At 37.5% G+C, this 18,987-nt stretch overlaps 1 protein-coding gene across 4 annotated transcripts in view; it reads left to right on the forward strand.

The window, feature by feature from the left end:
* The window catches only part of ARMC8 (armadillo repeat containing 8), a 62,313-nt gene that overhangs the window by 37,248 nt on the left and 6,078 nt on the right, over positions 1 to 18,987 (forward strand). For all 4 annotated transcript variants that reach the window (XM_035334765.1, XM_035334763.1, XM_035334764.1 and 1 more), the window contains 11 exons: positions 1,938 to 2,013; positions 2,102 to 2,192; positions 5,781 to 5,841; positions 7,786 to 7,986; positions 10,348 to 10,443; positions 12,169 to 12,251; positions 12,575 to 12,656; positions 13,363 to 13,449; positions 15,543 to 15,635; positions 16,136 to 16,285; positions 18,129 to 18,224. In XM_035334765.1, coding sequence (XP_035190656.1) covers positions 1,938 to 2,013; positions 2,102 to 2,192; positions 5,781 to 5,841; positions 7,786 to 7,986; positions 10,348 to 10,443; positions 12,169 to 12,251; positions 12,575 to 12,656; positions 13,363 to 13,449; positions 15,543 to 15,635; positions 16,136 to 16,285; positions 18,129 to 18,224 — 1,116 coding nt within the window. The remainder of the gene's footprint in view (positions 1 to 1,937; positions 2,014 to 2,101; positions 2,193 to 5,780; positions 5,842 to 7,785; positions 7,987 to 10,347; positions 10,444 to 12,168; positions 12,252 to 12,574; positions 12,657 to 13,362; positions 13,450 to 15,542; positions 15,636 to 16,135; positions 16,286 to 18,128; positions 18,225 to 18,987) is intronic.

Genomic DNA, 18,987 nt, shown 5'->3' on the forward strand with positions numbered 1-18,987 from the left:
ACTTATCTACCCAGTTTCTTAATATAAAGCCAAATAAATAAGAGCATGACAGGAAACAACGGCATTTAAAAAGCTTGCAGTAGAGTAGAGGCCTGTAAGGTATCTCAAGTGATTTAGTTGATAGGACCATACCAATAAACGTCAGAAACCCTCCAGAATGGGGTTTCGGTTCCCATGAAAAGAGTTTGTGTAGGTCTGCCAGGAGAATAGCCTGTTATTTTTCTTTGGTGTTGTGATTTTCCCTTCTGCAGTTGATGACGTGATTCCATTTGTTGTATCATTACGAGTGTGCATCTTCACCAGTGAGGTGCCCAACACAAAGGGACTACAGCTTTTACAGTGCAATACAGAAAATCTTTTCAAGAGCATATTTGCATGTTTTTCTACATCCTTGCATTGTGTTTCTCATGTAACTACCAAACTAATTGCCATTAAGTACTAGAAAAGAGAGTAGTTATTGTAGTAATTTTAAAATCTTTTATTAAAAGAGCAACGTCACATAAAATGATTAACTTCCAGGTAGACTTCAGTGGTTCTGATTAGAACATCTATAATGCCTTCTCCCACCTCCCAGCCCCCCTGCCCTGCTGTTTCTTCTGGCTTGAATACAACACTTCAGCTGTGGCCTTGACTCTTTTCAGTGCTTTTTGATATACAATCTCTGTTTCCTGCTGCTTTGAAGCATGCACAGTATTCATTAGATCATCTGAGAAGAAATGTTGTCAAATGAGGCTTTTGTTCTGAAGCCAGATATCCATTTCTGCTATCCATTTTTTCCTTATTAAGGCTTTACTGCTACTGATGAGAAGAGATATTACAGTGTCTGTAATGAGATATTATAAAATAAGTGCACAGAAGTTTTATTGTCTGGGCTGCTGTTGTCTACCTGTGGATTTCCATGTTTCTAGGACTTTTTTTTTGAGGAGGATAGGATGGACCTAAATTGAACTTGCAGTGATTGCAAAATCTTCTATAATGACAGGGTTTTTTAGGTCAAAATTTTCTTCCATTTGCTGTATTGTCATACTAAGCATGTGGTAACAGGAACATGGAAAGACGTGGACACAGCTTACCTGTGTGGAACTGTAGACAGTGAAGTCAAAGACAAATATCTGAACTAAATTAGATTCTTTATCTGGGAAGATGATAATGAATGGTCTTCCCCGTGTCAAAAAAGAGGTTTTAAGGGCTTCATAGCCTCGCTTGACTAGGTAACCATGAGGTTTGATGGTTAGATGGTTTTGGAGTTTAGGTTTCCCAGAGAGGTTGTGGGGTCTCCCTTCTTAGAAATAGCCATCTGGACATTGTCCTGCACAACCAGCTCTAGGTGGCCCTGCTCCATCAGTGAGTTGAACCAGATGACATCCGGAGGTCCCTTCCAAATTGCAAATCGTTTGTGTACAGGTGATAACTGAAGTTGTGTGATAGCACCACAACTTACAGTATATATTTGTTTTAAGATTAGTTTAGAATCAGTTCTACTAGATGGTTCTCTTTAGATGTTTTTATTAAAATCACCTTTAGTTACTTCTGAAATATGCATCCCAGTGGCACGTGGTTTAGATTCTCTTGGGCACTTATGAATCCTCAAAAGACTTTAGTAGTATCGTTCTGATACCTCCATTCTTTTGTTGTTGTTTGCATGTTTGAGTAACCACAAATGAAACTACCGTTTCTGAATGGCTGGTTCCCACCTGCCAGTCCTGGCTTGCCTCTTTTTCGTAAATAGTTCACAACATCCAATCTAGAAAGGATAATTCCAGCAGGGAGATCACAGTAGTCAAACTGCGAGTTAGATGTTTCCATCTGCCTTTTATCTATCATCAAAAAGTCTTATTGGTAAGACAGAGTTATTTCTGTAAGCCTATACAACAGTGTAGTCCAATTTTGCTGTTAAGTTAGTGTTTACATTTGTTTCGTATTATGTTTTTACACAGGTTCGAATGCAAGCCTTGAAATGCTTCTCAGTTCTAGCCTTTGAAAACCCACAAGTATCAATGACGCTCGTAAATGGTAAGTATAATGCAATGATTGCTTGTTTGACACTTATTTTATTGACTGGTTGAATTAGAGTTGTTTTGAGTTCTTTCATCTCTTGCAGTGTCGGTTGATGGAGAATTGTTACCGCAGATTTTTGTGAAGATGTTACAAAGGGACAAGCCTATTGAAATGCAGCTGACATCAGCCAAATGGTAATTTTCATCAGGAATTAAAATGAAATAGTGTGCAGTTTAATACTTTTTAACTGTTGCTTTTTTCCTTCTTGCTAAGTTATATGTGAACTAAAACTTAAGGTAGCAATAATCACAGATATTATTTACATTACCTAAACCCTCAAAGAAATTGTTCTCACCTAGTAAGCTTACAGCATAACTTCCACTTTTTTTGTATGTAAACAAGAAAAAACAACGACAACAAAACCATTGGTGGGCAGCAGTTTTACCAGGAATGTGTATTCATACATGGATTTGCTTTCATGCATGGGTTTGCATGGAATTTGCTTATGTTAAGTTTTACTTTAAATAGGCCATGGTCAATTGTGTGTCCTTACAGAGTATAATACAGATTATAATACTTCCCTGGTGTTTTAATTAAAATAGTTATTTTTTAAGCTTCATGTGTTCATACAGCAGAATTAACATTATTAATTTTACAGTTCAAATCAAACTTTCCCTTTTGGTGTAGGCACTGTTACTCACTCCTGTGTGAGTAACAGTAGGGTTGCTCACTTCATAAGCTGAGAATTGACTCTGCTTAAGACCCTTACCCATCTGTTATGTTGTTGACGATGGAATAAATGACTCAGGTGATTAAAGAGAGAAAATTAACTGTCGTTATAAAGTACTAAAATCAATCGTAAGTCAAGAGTTTGGCTACTGATGTACTGTTTGATTTTATCTCTTCTATTTCTCTGCATTTACAACTTTCATTTTGGATTTTCATGGCTTATTTTTGAACTGGGTCAATGAGTTCTGATTAAATGCACCAAACAATTTCACTGACATTTGTGTTAGTGCAAAGGTTTTAGTTTCAGGGTGAGGAATAAGTGGGGTAGGTAGGATGGTCTCTTTTGTTCATGTTGCCATGCTATGACGACTTAACCCATTCATGAAAGCAGTTATAAAGAACTGGGGAGGGTAGCGTTATTTTAGAGGGGTAATCCCCCTCTTTTTGGGAGGTTGGACTGGAGACCTCCCACACTACCTTCCAACCACAGTTGGTCTATGCAGTCTGTTTTTACTGGTTTTGTTAAAGTAGCAAAGAAGGCAAGGTAAATTACCTGTCTTGTAGAGGTCTTTCACAGTTGATTTCTTTTTTTCTTTGACTATTCAGAGAAGACACAGAGAATGAGGATTAAAATTTTAATTTTAAGTGTGATAAATATATAAATATATATTTAACTTAGTTCAAGATATGTAGCTGTTGATTAATTACAAAGGCAGGCTGGGATTAAAAATGTTTTTAAAATGTGTTCTGGGTTTGGATTGTCTCCTTGTTGTGGGATGAATGCTCTGAGGTGTACTGGTGTTCTTTACTGACCTGCTTCAGATTGGAAGGAGCTGGGTGGAGGATCTCATCTGTTGCTTTGTAGTACTTTGGCTCAGATAGACTTTTGAAGGCACAGAAGAAAAGGGCACAGTGAAAAGCACAATAGGGAATTGCAAGAAAATAAAACAATCCAACATTTTGTGTTTCAGACTAGGTTTCTAATTAGTCTCTGGGCAGTCATCTTTCTTAGGTAAGAAAGGCCTTCATCAAGGCCTGTTTCTTAATAGTCTGAGGCCTTACAGAGACCTACTGTTGTGTTTTTTTGTTTTGTTTTGTTTGTTTTTCCTGCAAGTCCACTCCTGCTTGATTCCCTCTAAGTCAGTATCTCCTCTTTCCTCTTTGTTCTTCTAGGGAGAGGAGTAGGTGAAATTGTCACAGGTCCTCTTTTTCCTGCTTCTAAATTAGACTTCACTTCTGCCATGCCAGTCTTGGTCAACTAATGTAGAGCTCCACTCTGATTCATTAGTGCCTTGGAGTGCAGAATTAGAGTTGTTTTTGTGAATTTATGAAGCTTTTTGTTAAATTTCTGTTTGAATCCAGCCTGGTATGCAAGGATACCTTAAGAAGGTTCCTTTGCTTTTCAACAATTGAAATAGACCTGGAAGACCTGAGATAAGATCTCTTGATTGAAATGAAGTAAGGATCTTTCATTTGAGCAGCAGTGTTGGCACAGAGGGAGGAGTAGGAAGCCTCTTGGAGGAGCGATTAGCACCTAAAAGTGCAGCAGCAACCTTTTCTACTAACATTAATGGAATTGCTTCCATCTAAGCCAAACCCATCTTACCTGAAGTAAAAGTACTTTAACCTACTTCATGTCTGAAGCTGAGCCTCTTTGTCCAACATAGGATCTAGCTAGAGTAAATGGCAACTGTCAGACTCATGCTTTTCTCCTGGTTGTCCAGGCATGAAAATGAGTATTTCCTCCTGTTAGTTGCAAGGGTCAGACTGTAAGGTTTATAATATAACCTCTGTGCTAACAGTCGTCATTATTTCACTTCAATCATCATTTTTTCACTTCTGAGAAATAATAAAAAATATATTTTTGATTATGGGATTATAGCAACGCCTGCCATTGATAGGTGTTTGGAACAGGTTTAGTGATGCTACCTTCGTAGAGGTGAAATAAATCTATTTGGGCACTTGGAAAGAACTTAGGACTGGAGTGAAACATGGTATGATTAAGGTACGTGTTAGCATGTTACTGCTCCTTAGCTGAGCAGTTATGATTGATCCTATGTGCAATGTTAACCTGCTCAATTGAGAGTTGAAATGTGAGTTTTAAGTCACTTTTACTGAATTGCAATTATTTTTTTGACCTCACAATTGCAACATGCTAAAATTTAGTCAGTTGCAATGGCTTAGTTCAAAAGCTAAAACAAAAGCTACTTGACCATTCCCGCACTGAATACAGAACAGGTACCCTCCGGCTTTATTCTGTTTCCTTGTTTCCAAGCAGGTAAAAGTGATAAACCACCTGTATTGGTCAGTGAACTGCTTGGCTTTCTGGTATTTTGCAGTGCAGAGACAGGTAGATTAACAAAGCAATTTATACATTTGCCACCGTTTGTCAACACTGGAGTTTGAGACCTTGGACTTGTCATTGCCACTGCTTAACTTTACCACTAATGTTGTCTAATAAAGACCAAGTGTGGTTTTGGTTCAGTGTCAGAGACTTAATCGGGTTCTTCATCAGCAAGGATGTGCTTATTCTAACAGTGTACTAAGACGTGCCTGTGGACAAGCATCAGAACTGTACCACATCTCCTAAGCTAATGCAAAGCGTGTGTGGTTTTTGACCAAGCTGTCAGACTGTCAACCCTATATTGACTCTTTCCTTACTGTTTCAACTGCTTGCCCATGCTGTGGGCAGCACAGTGCAGCTCTGTGGATATTGCTGCTTTATCTTAGTGAAGGTTGTTAATCTCGTTTTGTTGACGTAAGAGGTTTATGCATCAGTCAGACTTGATGGTTAGACCTTTTTTTTGACCGGTGTGGTGTACGTATTGGTCAGTGCTCCAGCAGGATGTTCTGTACTGTAAATCTACTTAAAAGTCTGCTGCCTGTAGTAATTTGCTCATGTACCCAAATCTAGTAAGCACAAATGCATTGAAATCAACAGTAGAACAGAACAGAGGGGAGTACCTTTCATTAGTGTAGCTGATAGTTCTGCAACATCTTAAGTGCATAAAAACCAAAGATAGGTGAACGTATGTTTTATTATGTTCTTACAGCCTTACTTCCATGTGCAGAGCTGGAGCAATACGGACAGATGATTCTTGCATTGTTCTTAAGGTGAGCTGATTAAACAGTTTTCTGTCTAAAACACTTTTCTCATGTGGGTCTATCTGTGTTTTTATTTGTCTAGTATAAAAAGTAACAGTCTGTTATACTGAAGATCTCAAAGCAGCAAGTTTACCTGATTTTTATTTAAAAAAATGTTATTTAAATAAAATAAAATAAAAATCAGTTACCTAATTTCCCATTTGTGCCTTTAAGCTTTTGTAGTAACATGGCTCTTTTAAGCATTTTAAATTAAATATTCATACCAAAGGGTCCATATCCAGCAATAATTATCCCAAAGTTGATTATCCCGCAGCAATTTGAGGTTTGTAATCATTTAAATGACTGTTCTCAAGTGAAATGGAAACAGTGGTCCCTGTCTATAAACAAGGCACTGCCTGGTCTTTCAGTAGCTTATTTCAGAAGGCTATAGTCAGGATGCTTTCACAACGTATAAATGGAGTCTGTCAAAAGCAGATAATTTCTCAGGATTCACAATGTTTTTGTAGGTTTGTCTGAACGTTAGTGCTCCCTACTTTGGCTAGGGGAATTTGTTGTTTAAAAAAAAAAAAAAAAAGGAAAAGGAAAAATCTAGTGCTGAAATGGTGGATTTGATTTTTATGCTGCATGTAGCTTTATTAGGAAATTCAGTAAAGGAAACTTCACTAAATACTATAGAAATGTCATCTATTTCTTAAGTCACACTTCTGTAGCTAGTCAGGAAAAAAAAAAAAAAGCTGTTGATGAGCAAGTCTATCAGCCCGAGATTAGAAAATAGTAACACTACCACTTCTTGTTTCTGCATGTTACATCGAAGTATTACTGTAATGCTTCAATAAGAAAGTATGTTTGCTTTCTTTTATAATTGTCTACCAGACTGCTACTTGCAAGTTCTCAGTATGTTTTTAGCATCCTTTTTTTTCCAAAGAATAACACATAGTTCAGACTGAAGAAAATGCAGTTTAAATGCCTGAAAGATCTTGTTCCCCACGCCCCCCATAAGCGTCTCTGTTGTGAAACTGAGAAGACCCATGTTCTTGTAGCGAATCTAGCAAGTGAAGGGTCTAACCAGCCACACAGTTATCATCAGTGTTTGGTGGTGTGAGAACTGATACCCAGTAACTTCTTACAGTTCTTTGTCTTTGCTGCAAAGGCCGCTCTGTGGTTTTAGATCCCCTCATGGGAACAGACAACTGATAAGGGTAGGCATGACCATGGCGTGTGCTGCAAGGCCCTGGTACTGCAGGTAGCTCCGCGTACTGCTGCTTAAAGCAGTGACTACTTCTCACCATCAGAGGTTACCAGCTTCTGACTGTGATCTGGTGCAAACCTTGGCTTCTGCTAAGTTACGTGTTAGACCAGAGAACTGTCAGCAGTGTGTCAAGTGCTGTCCCTAAATCCTATGTTTTGGTAATGCTGGGGAAAGGGTAGCTTATATGTAAGATACTGCAATAAGAAAATATATTTCAGTGTTCATAGCAGTAGAGTCTGGCACATCTACAGCTTTTGTTGGTGGTGTTTTGGTATCTAGCATTCCAGGTAATGACAGACGAAAGAAAACCCATATGTTGGAGTCAAAGGCCCGTCCCTCCGGTCTTTTTAAGCAAGAAAATCCAAAATGCTATTCATTCCAGTGTAGCTAATGTTGATAGTGACATCTGTTCTAAACATGACTAAGTATCACTTCTAAACATGACATTTATGCAGACTATTTTGACTGCGTGAGAATTTAGCTGAAAGTAGCTTCCTGTATACTTAGTAATGTCTGAGCAATTTCTGTCTGTGGTCTTTAAAACCACTAAATTTTTTTTTGAAGGTACCAGTCTAAAGAACCTTAATGACAATTGCTCTGGGATAGCTATTTGAGTTTCTGAGCTACTTTATGAACGTAGCTGTTCCAAACAATATTGGTGGTTCTTTTTTTTTGTTGTTTTTTATTTGTTTTAAACTTTTCAGACTCTGCCATGTTTGGTTCGAATGTGTAGCAAGGAGAGACTGCTGGAGGAGCGAGTAGAAGGAGCAGAAACTCTGGCTTATTTGATTGAAACAGATGTGGAGCTACAGAGAATTGCCAGCATTACTGACCACCTCATTGTCATGCTTGCTGATTACTTCAAGTATCCCAGTTCAGTGAGTGCAATCACTGATATCAAGAGGGTATGTTTCCCTTCCGAGTCTTTGAAAATGGGCAAAACCAGTAATGAGTGAGCTTGGGATGTTTCTTCATTCTTCTTAAGCCTTGTGTCTGAGTTCTTAAATGGAAAGCTGGCCAGAGGTCCAGCCGTGATCCTGACGCATGTAGTCCCCAAATCTTTGCTCATTCGCTGCTTTTTCTGGAGCCTGAAATATCCAAACTAAGAGCTTTGTGTATATTTAGACCCTGCGTCCTGTAGGAAGGATGGTGCTGTTCTTTGTGGACCACAAAGAGATGGGCTCTGGGTATTTTAATACAGCCTCAGCATATGAGTTTCATGATGTTTTCCGAAGACAGGAATGAAGTACTAGATGGGGGCATCTGCAATGTTCTTTGCAGAGTTTAACAGGCTTGCCTTCAGGAACCAGAGCATTTCAGCTTCATAAGGGATAGTTCATGTGATACAACTGATTTCAATTCATAGGTCAGCTTTGTGAAAAATGTCAAGTTCAGAGATGGTTCTGCTCTATTAAGCAGAAAAACATGTGGATGTCATAGCATTTCACATTATGTGCATATATTATCTGCATTTGCAAGAGTTGGATAAACAGAGACCAAAAATATACCTTGGAGACTTATTTTCATAGGTATTTTAGACACTCTCATCTGGGATTTTTTTTTCCAGCTTTGCATAAACTTTCCAAAGTAGTAGTAGACCGGTCAACCTCAGAAGAAAGATTGTTCTTGATATTCTTTGTAGGGCAATATCCATTGTGTATTCCCTTCTGCTTTCACAGAGTATGATTTTTTAGAAAGTACCCAAAAACTGGATTACAGAGCATTTGTTTTTCTCTGAAACGATCCCAAGAGGTAGACATACTTTTCAGGTTTCTGTAGGATGAAAAGTTAGCCAGCGTGCTAACTTTGTGGGTTTTATTTCTTTATATTAAAAAAAAAAAAAAAGCTTTGAGTTCCACACTATAAAGTAAAAACTAGATGAGTAAGGACTGTGCAGAACAGATTACTTATCATTCTTAACATATTTAAAACAGACATAATACATTCTGCTCTAATGTACCTGCACCAGAGAGAATTAATCATACAGCTTAATTTTAATTTGTTGTTGTTGTTGTTGTTTCAATGCTTTGCAGCTTAATCCTAGATTTTTTAATGGGATTTTTTGTAGACTTTGTTTTGCATTGTTATGTGGAACCCTTTGGTGTCCAGATTCTTGAGGACTGTCTGGATCAGAGTAACTCTGGTTGGAAGGGATGTTAAGAGGTCTTAGTCTTAATTTTCTGTTCAAAGCACGGTCAATGCTGAGTTCAGATGAGGTTGCTTACTGCTTTATCCAGTTGGCTCTTAAAAATTGTTATCAATGGAGATTAAGCAACCTTTCTGTACAATCTGTTCCAAAGTTCACTTCGTAGTGATTTTTTTTTCTTGCATCCAGTAAGAACATCATCTGTTTCAGTCTGAGTATTGTCTCTCTCCTTTTGCTGCACACCTCCATAAAGAATCTGGCTTTGTGTTCTTTGTAATCTCCTTTTAGATGTTGGAAGGCTGCTCTTAGGTCTCCGCTCAGCCTTCTCTTCTCCTGGCTGGGCAAGCTAGGGTGTACTTCATGTGCTCATCCAGGTGTGCTCTCCTGAAGTCAAGGCTTTGTACTCTTTTCCTTGCCTTTCTCACACCTAGCAGGAGCTTGAACACCACCACTATTATCCCTATAGCTAATGCTACTATTTGATTATCATACCCCCAAACATTTTTTCCTGATTTGTGAGCAGTGTATCCAGTGGTGTATCGCTGTAACCTGCCCATCTAGCACCTGTGTTAAGAAGTTTAGAAACCTCCTAGACAGTTTGCACTCCTGTGTTGCCTTTACACAAGAAGTTGGAAGTCAACATTTCCCTTAAGCTGTACGTCCTAAAATTTAGAGATGGACTTCAGTTTTTGCTTTTTCTTCAGTTCTCTTGAGTTCCTTTGGTTCCAAAGTGTTTTTTTGTTTTTTGTTTTTTTTTTCTCACTTCTGGTTTCTTCTTGTTAGTTTCTGTTGGGTAAATAAGACTCGGTTTCTCCTTAATAGCATCTGGGTAGAGCAGTAACCTTGTAGAAGTGTTTTGGCCTCAAATTGTTGTAAGCAGATATTGTTTAAGTTGACTTATCTGTAACTCAGCAGAGAAATTAACTGTTCTCTTCAGTTATTGCATTCAGTTGTTAAGCGTGGACGTCAGCTAATGAAATGTCACTTCCTTTGTGTTTCTGGCTGCTCTTGATGTGGTAGACAAAACCCCAGAACGAGATGCTAGTTTTACAACAAATGAGGAAATACCACCTGTAATTTTTAGTGTCTAACTTTTGACATCTGTGCTTTGTTTAAATAGCTTGACCATGATTTGAAGCATGCCCACGAACTGCGCCAGGCTGCTTTCAAGCTGTATGCTTCTCTTGGAGCAAATGATGAAGATATTCGGAAAAAGGTGAGTTCATGAAAATGTTAGCATCCAGGCAAAGACAGCTGAAGGAGCATGCAAGAATGTATGTTTTGCCCCTTCTACCCTTTTTTCTTCACTTTAGAATCATAGAATTGTTAGGGTTGGAAAAGACCTCAAAGATCATCTGGTCCAACCATCCTCCTGGCACCAATATTACCCAGTAAACCAGATCCCTAAGTACCACATCCAACCTTTCCTTAAACACCCCCAGGGTCAGTGACTCCACCACCTCCTTGGGCAGCCTGTTATAATGCCTGATTGCTCTTCCTGAGAAGAAATTTCTCTTTATTTCCAACTTGAACCTCCCCTGGTACAACTTGAGGTGATTCCCTCTAGTCCTATTGGTAACTATCTGCAAGAAGAGGCTGAGTAGAAGTTGAAATGCCAAGGCTTGCTTTCTGTTATGTGAATACAAACTTTTACATTGCAATTACCTGGCATGGGGTTTGAAGAGAATTAATATCTTTCAGTAACAAAATAGAATGAAATTTGTTTATGCAATCTCTTCACAGTGGTGAACTAGATTTTGAAAATACTCTTCAACATGTTGTGGTCCTTGCTATTTAGAATAGAATAGGGACCTACAAATTTAATCAATCCAATTGCATAAGCTATGCGGGGATACAGTTGTGGCATATGACTATTTTAACATTTCTAAAACCTATGTTTTGAGGGGAAAAAATACACCTCTGATATGGATCCTATTATAAAACAAAGATTTGCTCTGAAAAACAAACATAAATTCTGGAAAGTGTAATCATATCGTGAAACAAAGTCACGTTTTTTTCCATAATTCTGAAGTGACCAAGGCCTTTGTGCTGTTGAAATAAAGCAGTTGGTGTGATGGAGACCAAACTCTACTCAAACAACACGGGAAAGACTGTAAGATAGGAGCACTCATTTAGTTAACAATTAACATGCAGAAAGTGGAGGGAAGTTAAACAATGAATGATGAGAAGTAGCTTTTTTTTTTTTTTTTTTTTTTTGGAAATGATGTGTTGTTGCAATGTCAAACAAAATGGCAGGTACAAGAGGCAGGAGAATTTTCTCAGTGTTTGCTGGCTAAAGGGGAAAAACAGAAGGAAGAAGGATATGGACAGGTAGAAGGTGAAAAAACGTTATTTAAAAGATAACAAGCCAGGAGATCTATCAGTGGGGAACGATTCAGGATCTCCAGAACTCAAACCCAGAGATTTCTTTTGTTGCAGGATTAACTTCTTTAGTTAATAGCAAGGATCCCATCTTTTATGTATCAAAGCATTGTTTTTAACAGATGATGGGTGTGTATTGGACACAGCTGATCTAGTTTTCAATGCTTATGCTGGCCCTGTCTAAATATGGAGGATGTATGACCATCCATCCCTTCCAGACCATTCCAAAGCATGTCCCTCATCTGTAGTTTGTATATATTATGTGCATTCACACATGCTGTCTTCTATTTTAATATTACATTAAAAATAATGCATCTTTTTTTTTTAGGATTAATAAAGTCATTTTGAAAGCAATAGTGGAACAAGTAGTATAGACATCTACTAAATTGTATGCAGATGCACACTTTGTTCCACTAACAAAGGACTGTAAAGTGGCTTACTGTTTTAAGCTATGGTTTTAGTATGTGATATTTTAAATATTGCAAACAAACAAAAAACAACAACCCATAAATGTTCATACTCTTTTATTCATCTAACATTACTTTCTTTTTTCCTCCAGATCATTGAGACTGAAAACATGATGGACCGTATAGTGAATGGCTTATCTGAATCTAGTATCAAGGTGCGATTAGCTGCAGTCAGGTAGGATGCTTTTCTGATTCACACAATTCTGTGCTGTCAAAGTCTGATGCTGCATTTGCTAGAACTTCTGCTAATTTTTCAAAAGCTAAAGTGTTAGTCTGAAATCTTTTCTATCGTTGGAAAACTTATTAGGGGAAAAATATTCTGGACTAGCATGCTATTTTCTTTTTGCTGTCTACAGGGTAGTAATCACCAAATTCTGACTGCATCCTGATGTGCAGAAGCAATATATTTAGCAATGTATTTATATGTGTAGAAGCATCTGTATAACTGTGTGTGTCCGTATACTTTTTTCACAACAAAGGTTTCTTTTTCTGTTACAGATGTTTGCACAGTTTGTCCCGTTCTGTACAGCAGCTCAGGACAAGTTTTCAGGATCATGCTGTATGGAAACCTTTAATGAAGGTAAGTGAAGTCAAGTTGCAACCACTCAAGTGTTCTGTTCAGTTAAAGTGGTAACGTGGGGGATATGGTGTCTGTTCAGTTTGAATTTCTTTCTGTAGAATTGTAATAAAAATTAATTAGAAGTCAAATTCCATGACCTTCTAAGAGTCATAAATCAACAAAAAGCCAAGCGTTAGCGAAGAGTGCTGTATTCCATGCTTGGCTCTCTTTTTATTTTATTTTCATTTTATTTTTTTATTATTTTATTTTCATTTTATTTTCATTTTATTTTTTAGATCAGTAAAGCTAAATTATTGCTAGCGTTTAGTCACATAGGACACTAGATCTATATCTCCTTTGGTTTCGGGCTCAGACTTGATCTATAAGTGTTAAAAGAGAATTTAGATCTACTTTTTTTCCCGAAGTTCTCTACCTTATAGATCTCATTGCAGATACTAAAACTGAAGCCAAAGAGCTCAGCAAGGCTTTTTAAAAATAATTTCTTTTATAGAATGCGATTATCCATAAGATTGAAATGGATCAAAGTGCTTAAAGTATATACCATTGCATTAAGTTGAATGAGCACTGTATGGATCTGCACTACTAGCATCAAAGCATCCCCTAATGTGTAGCATGCAGCATAGTTACAGGAATTCCATTTCAAAATGATGCCTTCTGTATCCTACTAGTTAACAAAGATCCTTCACTCTCCCCTTCATGACTACAGGTTTTACAGAATGCTCCAAATGAAATGCTGGTAGTAGCATCTTCCACGCTATGCAATCTTCTTCTGGAATTCTCTCCAAGCAAAGAGGTAAGTATTTGTCTGTTACTTATTATTTCTGGATAAAAGCTTTGTTATACAGTGGTTTAATAAGCATAAGGGCATCTTTATTGTTAGCAAATGCTTGTAAAGCATTATAGAGTTGGAATATTAGGTATACTGTAATCACTGATAGCTCATTAAAAAATACATCTGAATAGTTATGTCTCTAAAGGAAAGTAAATGTACACGCAATTTTTGACTTCTAGTTGTAAAATGTGATTATCTTAAATAAACAACACAAAACTCATGAGCAACAAGAAAACAAACTTTAATTGGTGATATGGTCTTACAGAATTACTACTGTGATCTTGAAAATGCTGGCATAACTCAGTCTTGTGGTTTTTGTTAGTGTTGTTGACTGAAAGATACAGGGTATCTGGTCTTGAGTTTTGCAACTCATCTGTTTTTCATACAGATCACACATACATATCAATACTTAATAAAATGGAACGATTTCCCAAGTCTGAAAAAGTTCTTACAGATAGTGTTTGCAAGATTATGGTATATGTGGGCTCCTGATGGGCAGTTTGGATTACCTTGTTTTGATCAATTGATCTTGATAGTTTTATTCATCTCTAAGACAGAAAATGAACTAAAATAACAAAATAACACCAACCACAGCTCACTGGCCCATGGGCTTTCTTGTTCATGCCGTCAGTCACAAGCTTAGTGTTTCTACTTCAAATTGCAGTGGAATACCGAATTTTCTATCAGAGCACATGGTTCATGTAAAATTATCATTGCTAAAACAAAATACTGCTTGTGCAAAATGAAGGAATTTTTAGAAATGTTAGATTTGAAAGCATCTGTAAACTGTATAATTTTTATTTGATGTATTGATTTTTTTTTTTCTCCACGGTATTTTCAAAATTGTATGTAAACTAGTAGTCGCTTAAACAAAACTGAAGTGGATCTTTATTCTAACCTGCAAAAAACCGTAGTCAAAAAACAATTTTGGAATGTCTCCTGTCTGCTACGCCTGTGCAGAATTCCCTAGGAGCCAGCCAACTACTGCATCCACAGAGAAATCATGGTTCCCTGGCAGCTCGTTGCAGTGCACAAGCACCTGGGACCAGGTGAACTTCAGCACACATTGCTGTCTGGTTCTGTTACAGGCTGGCTGCTATTCAGAGAGATAATCCTCTTCCTGTAAAGTACAGCCTTTTCTATGCACTTCTGATTAACTAAGGTCTTAAGCAGGGGGGGAAAAAACAAAACAAAACAAAAAATTCTCAAAAGCTCACATTATGTTCAATTATTCATTGCTTTTGAAACAGTAACTTTTGAAGCTTAGCACCTTATATGTTAAAGCCTCATATATCATTGGATGCATACTAAAAGGCATGATCTTAAAAGGCAAAGGCACATGAGCTCTTCAGGGCTTAGATAAAACTAGTAATCTTCAAATTCAGTTCAGCTTGAAAGTAGTTCCAAATTTAACTATCATTACGTTAATCAGTTTGAAAGAAAAGCTGTGTGTCTGTTTTTCTTGTTGCTTAAAGACATGATACTACAAGGCTTTGAATTTTAATCTGATTGTTAAGAGCAGTCTGGTTTTCTTTGTTGTGCTAAAGTTTTTCTGTTGGATTTTAATTTGGTCTGATTACTAAACGTGAAGTTTAAAGGTAAAGAAAGATACCAAATAGCTTTCATTGTCCATAAACTCTTTTAAACAGTTACGTATGTCCTCCCTGATACTCAGAAAATGTAATTGCTCAAGGAAGGCAGTGTTTTAGAGAGCAGCCCCAAACTGAAAGCTGTCGGGGAAAACATATTTGCTTATGTGACTGTGGCAGATACATAGATGGTATCACAGCAGTATGTGCATATATACATGTGTGCATATATACAGATGCACGTGAGAATAAGGCCATGTTGACGTGAATTTTTCATAGAAACCTAGCTTTTAATGCATATGAATTTATGGCATGGCCTGGCCAGTTCATCAGAGCGGACAGAACATTTTGTAAACTGAAGAATAATAAATAAAATACAAAAAAAGCTTCCTTATATCTAGTTCTATATGTATGTCTAATTATTCTAAGTGTTTTAAAACTTTTCTCCCCACCTGTTCATTTTAGCCTATTTTAGAATCAGGAGCCATAGAACTTCTATGTAGTTTAACACAGAGTGAAAATCTCGCCTTGCGAGTGAACGGCATTTGGGCTTTAATGGTAAGTAAAACACTGTTGAAATACTTCTTGGAACTGCATTTCTTAAAAAGGTTGTTAATGTGACCTAAAGAACTTTTGAGTTGTTACTAAAAATAATATAAGTGAAATCTGGCTTGTCTTTCCACCTAACGGAAGAATGAAAACAATATCAGTCTGCAGTACTTCATCAGGTAGTGATAAAATAAAACCCTTCAATTCTCATACCACTTTGGTTGCCATGATCAGTCAGGGAAACAGTCGAGCGGTGTCAGTAGTGTGCCAAAGACAAATAAATGCAGCTAATAAGCAGGTCAACACAGTCAGTTGTAAGAGTGCGAGGAAATTTATTTCACTGCATAACTATAAAGTCCTTCATATGAGGACTTTATAGTTCTTTGTAAGTTAAAACATTTTTCAGGATTAGTTTAAAAAGGATATGCTTGCAATTAATAGTCTACTAAGAGTGAAAAACCCAAGCTTAAGGTAAAAAAAAAAAAGGGCAAAATTTCTGTCTCTTTCAGAATATGGCGTTTCAAGCAGAACAGAAGATCAAATCAGACATCTTACGAGGTCTGAGTACAGAGCAGTTATTCCAGTTACTTTCTGATTCTGATGTAAATGTTCTGATGAAAACTTTGGGACTGCTCAGGAATCTTCTTTCTACTCGCCCAGTAAGTAGAGCTGGAAACAGACTTTCTGACTGTTTGTACAGATGATACAAATAAACTCTTACTCTTGCTGGTAAAACAAAGATTTTGGCTGAGGATACAAGTTATGTTTCTGTTTGATTGCTAATTGATATATCGCTAAAACAGGCCTCTACTTCGCATTTATCCAAGTATCTCTAAACAAATGTACAAACCATCATCAGAAGAAGTTTGAAAGAATTCTGTACATTCACTGGAACTTGGTAATTATCAATTACAGAGCTAGACAGTTACATTTAGTGATCAATTCCATTGCATTTAGCTTTCAGCAAAAACATCTTGCTGAAAGTCTAAATGCCTTTATGTGAAACTTGCCCAGAACAACAATAAGGGTTGCACTTGTGAATCTAAGTGTGGGGAGGTATATTCAGAAGACCTGTGTTCTTTCTTGACACCTGAAATATGGCTGTTGTTACCCAATTAGATGGAGAGTACTGGCTTTTTGAATTTGACTGTGGGATTGTGCACTTAAAAAATGCATACATTCATTTTACACACTGAAATAAAAATGTTTGAAAATGTAAGCCCATTAATTGTTTTTGATGGGAAGAAAATGATATTTTGGGGGGGGAAAAGGGATAATCCCCTGTAAAGAAAAAAGGGAAAACATGCAGCAAACATTTGGCAAGGGTAAGGTTTTTTTTTGGGGGGGGAGGAGGAAGCCTCCACTGTGCATTTATCACATACTGTTTTTACCACATACTGTTTTTACCACAAAAAGGTCACTGCAAAAAAAATTCTGATATTTGTATTCAGTGAGTCTCAGTAAACTTCACAGAAAATTTGCTCTGTCTTAATGTGAAAATTTTAATGTGAAATGAACAACCAGTCGTTCATTAAATTGACCCTGATCTCTGACAACAGTCTTATTATCACTTAGGGTGTTCCTCAGCTGAAACTGTCCCAGTTTCACCTGCTGTCTATAGCACACTTTAGAGCCAGAATCAACCATTATCACTCTATAACCAAAACTTAATCCAGAATAATTTACCTGGCAGCTTTTGAATCAAGTTTCATTACTAGCAATTTTAAGAAGTCCTACAAGAATCCCTGTCTTTAAGAAATTCCATCTTAAAAAATTGTAGTGTATGTTACGTGTCGGTAATCTCTGGTGGCTGTTTGCTGCTGCTCTGAGTTTTGTTGTGAGTTCATCCTGCAGATTTAGTTGCACGTTTTTCTATTATTCCTCTATATTCTAGTATAGGTGTCTATAGTTCCTAAGAAAATGATCCTTTATCTGTAAGTCTGTAGCCTTGAAACAACTTTCCTAGACCACAAATAATTTATGTGCCTTGTCTTTCTGAATCCTTTAAGATTTTTTAAATGTGGATATCGTACCTGTACCTATACAGTGTTTCAGTAAGTGTAGCAAAAGTTCCAAATGATTTAAAACAAACAAACCCAACAACAACAACAACACACCTTTCTTACCTTCTCTGAGATCCTCCTGTTATAAGAGGGGGAGAGAAGGTGGTTCTTTCTAACTGCAACATCATACCGAGAGCTTGTGTCCCACAGGATTTAGTCTTCAAACTGTGGCCTCTATACAAATGGGAAAACAGTGTTTTTCCTACAGGTTTCAGTGAAATCAGAACCAAGGCCTGTGTCATGCCTTCTGAAACAAGACAAGGCTTCAAATGAAGAGAAGTATTACAAAGTTTTCCTGTTGTGATAGACTTCTGGGTTTGGGAGACCTCACTAGGAACTGGGATTTCTGTGCAGTTTTGCTACTCTTTAAGTAATTCAAGTAGGAATGCTACTTTGTCTGGAACGTTATGCTGACTGTGTTTTATCATTGCTTTGGCAGCACATAGACCATATAATGAGCACTCATGGGAAACAGATCATGCAAGCAGTCACCCTTATTCTGGAAGGGGAGCACAATATAGAAGTCAAAGAGCAGGTATCTTTTTTTTGTTTCATGTTGTCATGGAAGAATACAATTTAAGAAACACCTAGAAATGCTTACTGCTCCCAACATGTCATTTTTGTTTGGGATTATGATGTGCTGTGAGCATTTTACTGAGATCTGTCAGTTTAAAAAACTTTAGTACGTACAAGAACGTTCCTCTTCAGAGCATGTTACAAACATATTTGAGTTCCAGAATGTTTTTTTAAATTTGACAAACAGGGGAACACTATACATGAAAGCAAAAGAATTAAATCTGAGGCAGTAGCATGGCAGCTAGGGGACGGGAGGAAGAAGGGAAGAGAGTAAATCCTGTATTTCATGCTGAGAAATGCTTCATGGTTATTTGGTTCTACAGCAGCCATTGGAACAGTCAATAATAAAGAATAGTGTCATTGCTTGCCTTGCTGGCAGCAGTGCGTGTTCTGCTGGGAGATGTGGTATCCCAGCTGTGCTAGGTGCCTGGGGGAGCCAGCAGTGATTGGAGGAGAGGAGGCAGCAGCAAGGAGAAAGAGCACATTGCTGTAGCCCAGGAAAAGGTGGGGAGGGGCATGGTCTGAAAAATTACAGCTTTAAGAAAAGCAACATGCAAGAGGAAAGGGAGATGGCCAGTAGGGTAAAGCATCCCTGGTTTTACTGTGGCAGCTTAAGGGATAGATGGACTGATTAACAGTTATGCTGATTAACAGTTAAGAAAGACAAGATGGAAAAGGGGCTCTCTCCAAAAGTCTTCCTCATACAGGGCATGTGGTGATGA

Source organism: Oxyura jamaicensis, chromosome 9 (genome assembly GCF_011077185.1).
Source record: "Oxyura jamaicensis isolate SHBP4307 breed ruddy duck chromosome 9, BPBGC_Ojam_1.0, whole genome shotgun sequence".
Taxonomy (NCBI): Eukaryota; Metazoa; Chordata; class Aves; order Anseriformes; family Anatidae; genus Oxyura; species Oxyura jamaicensis.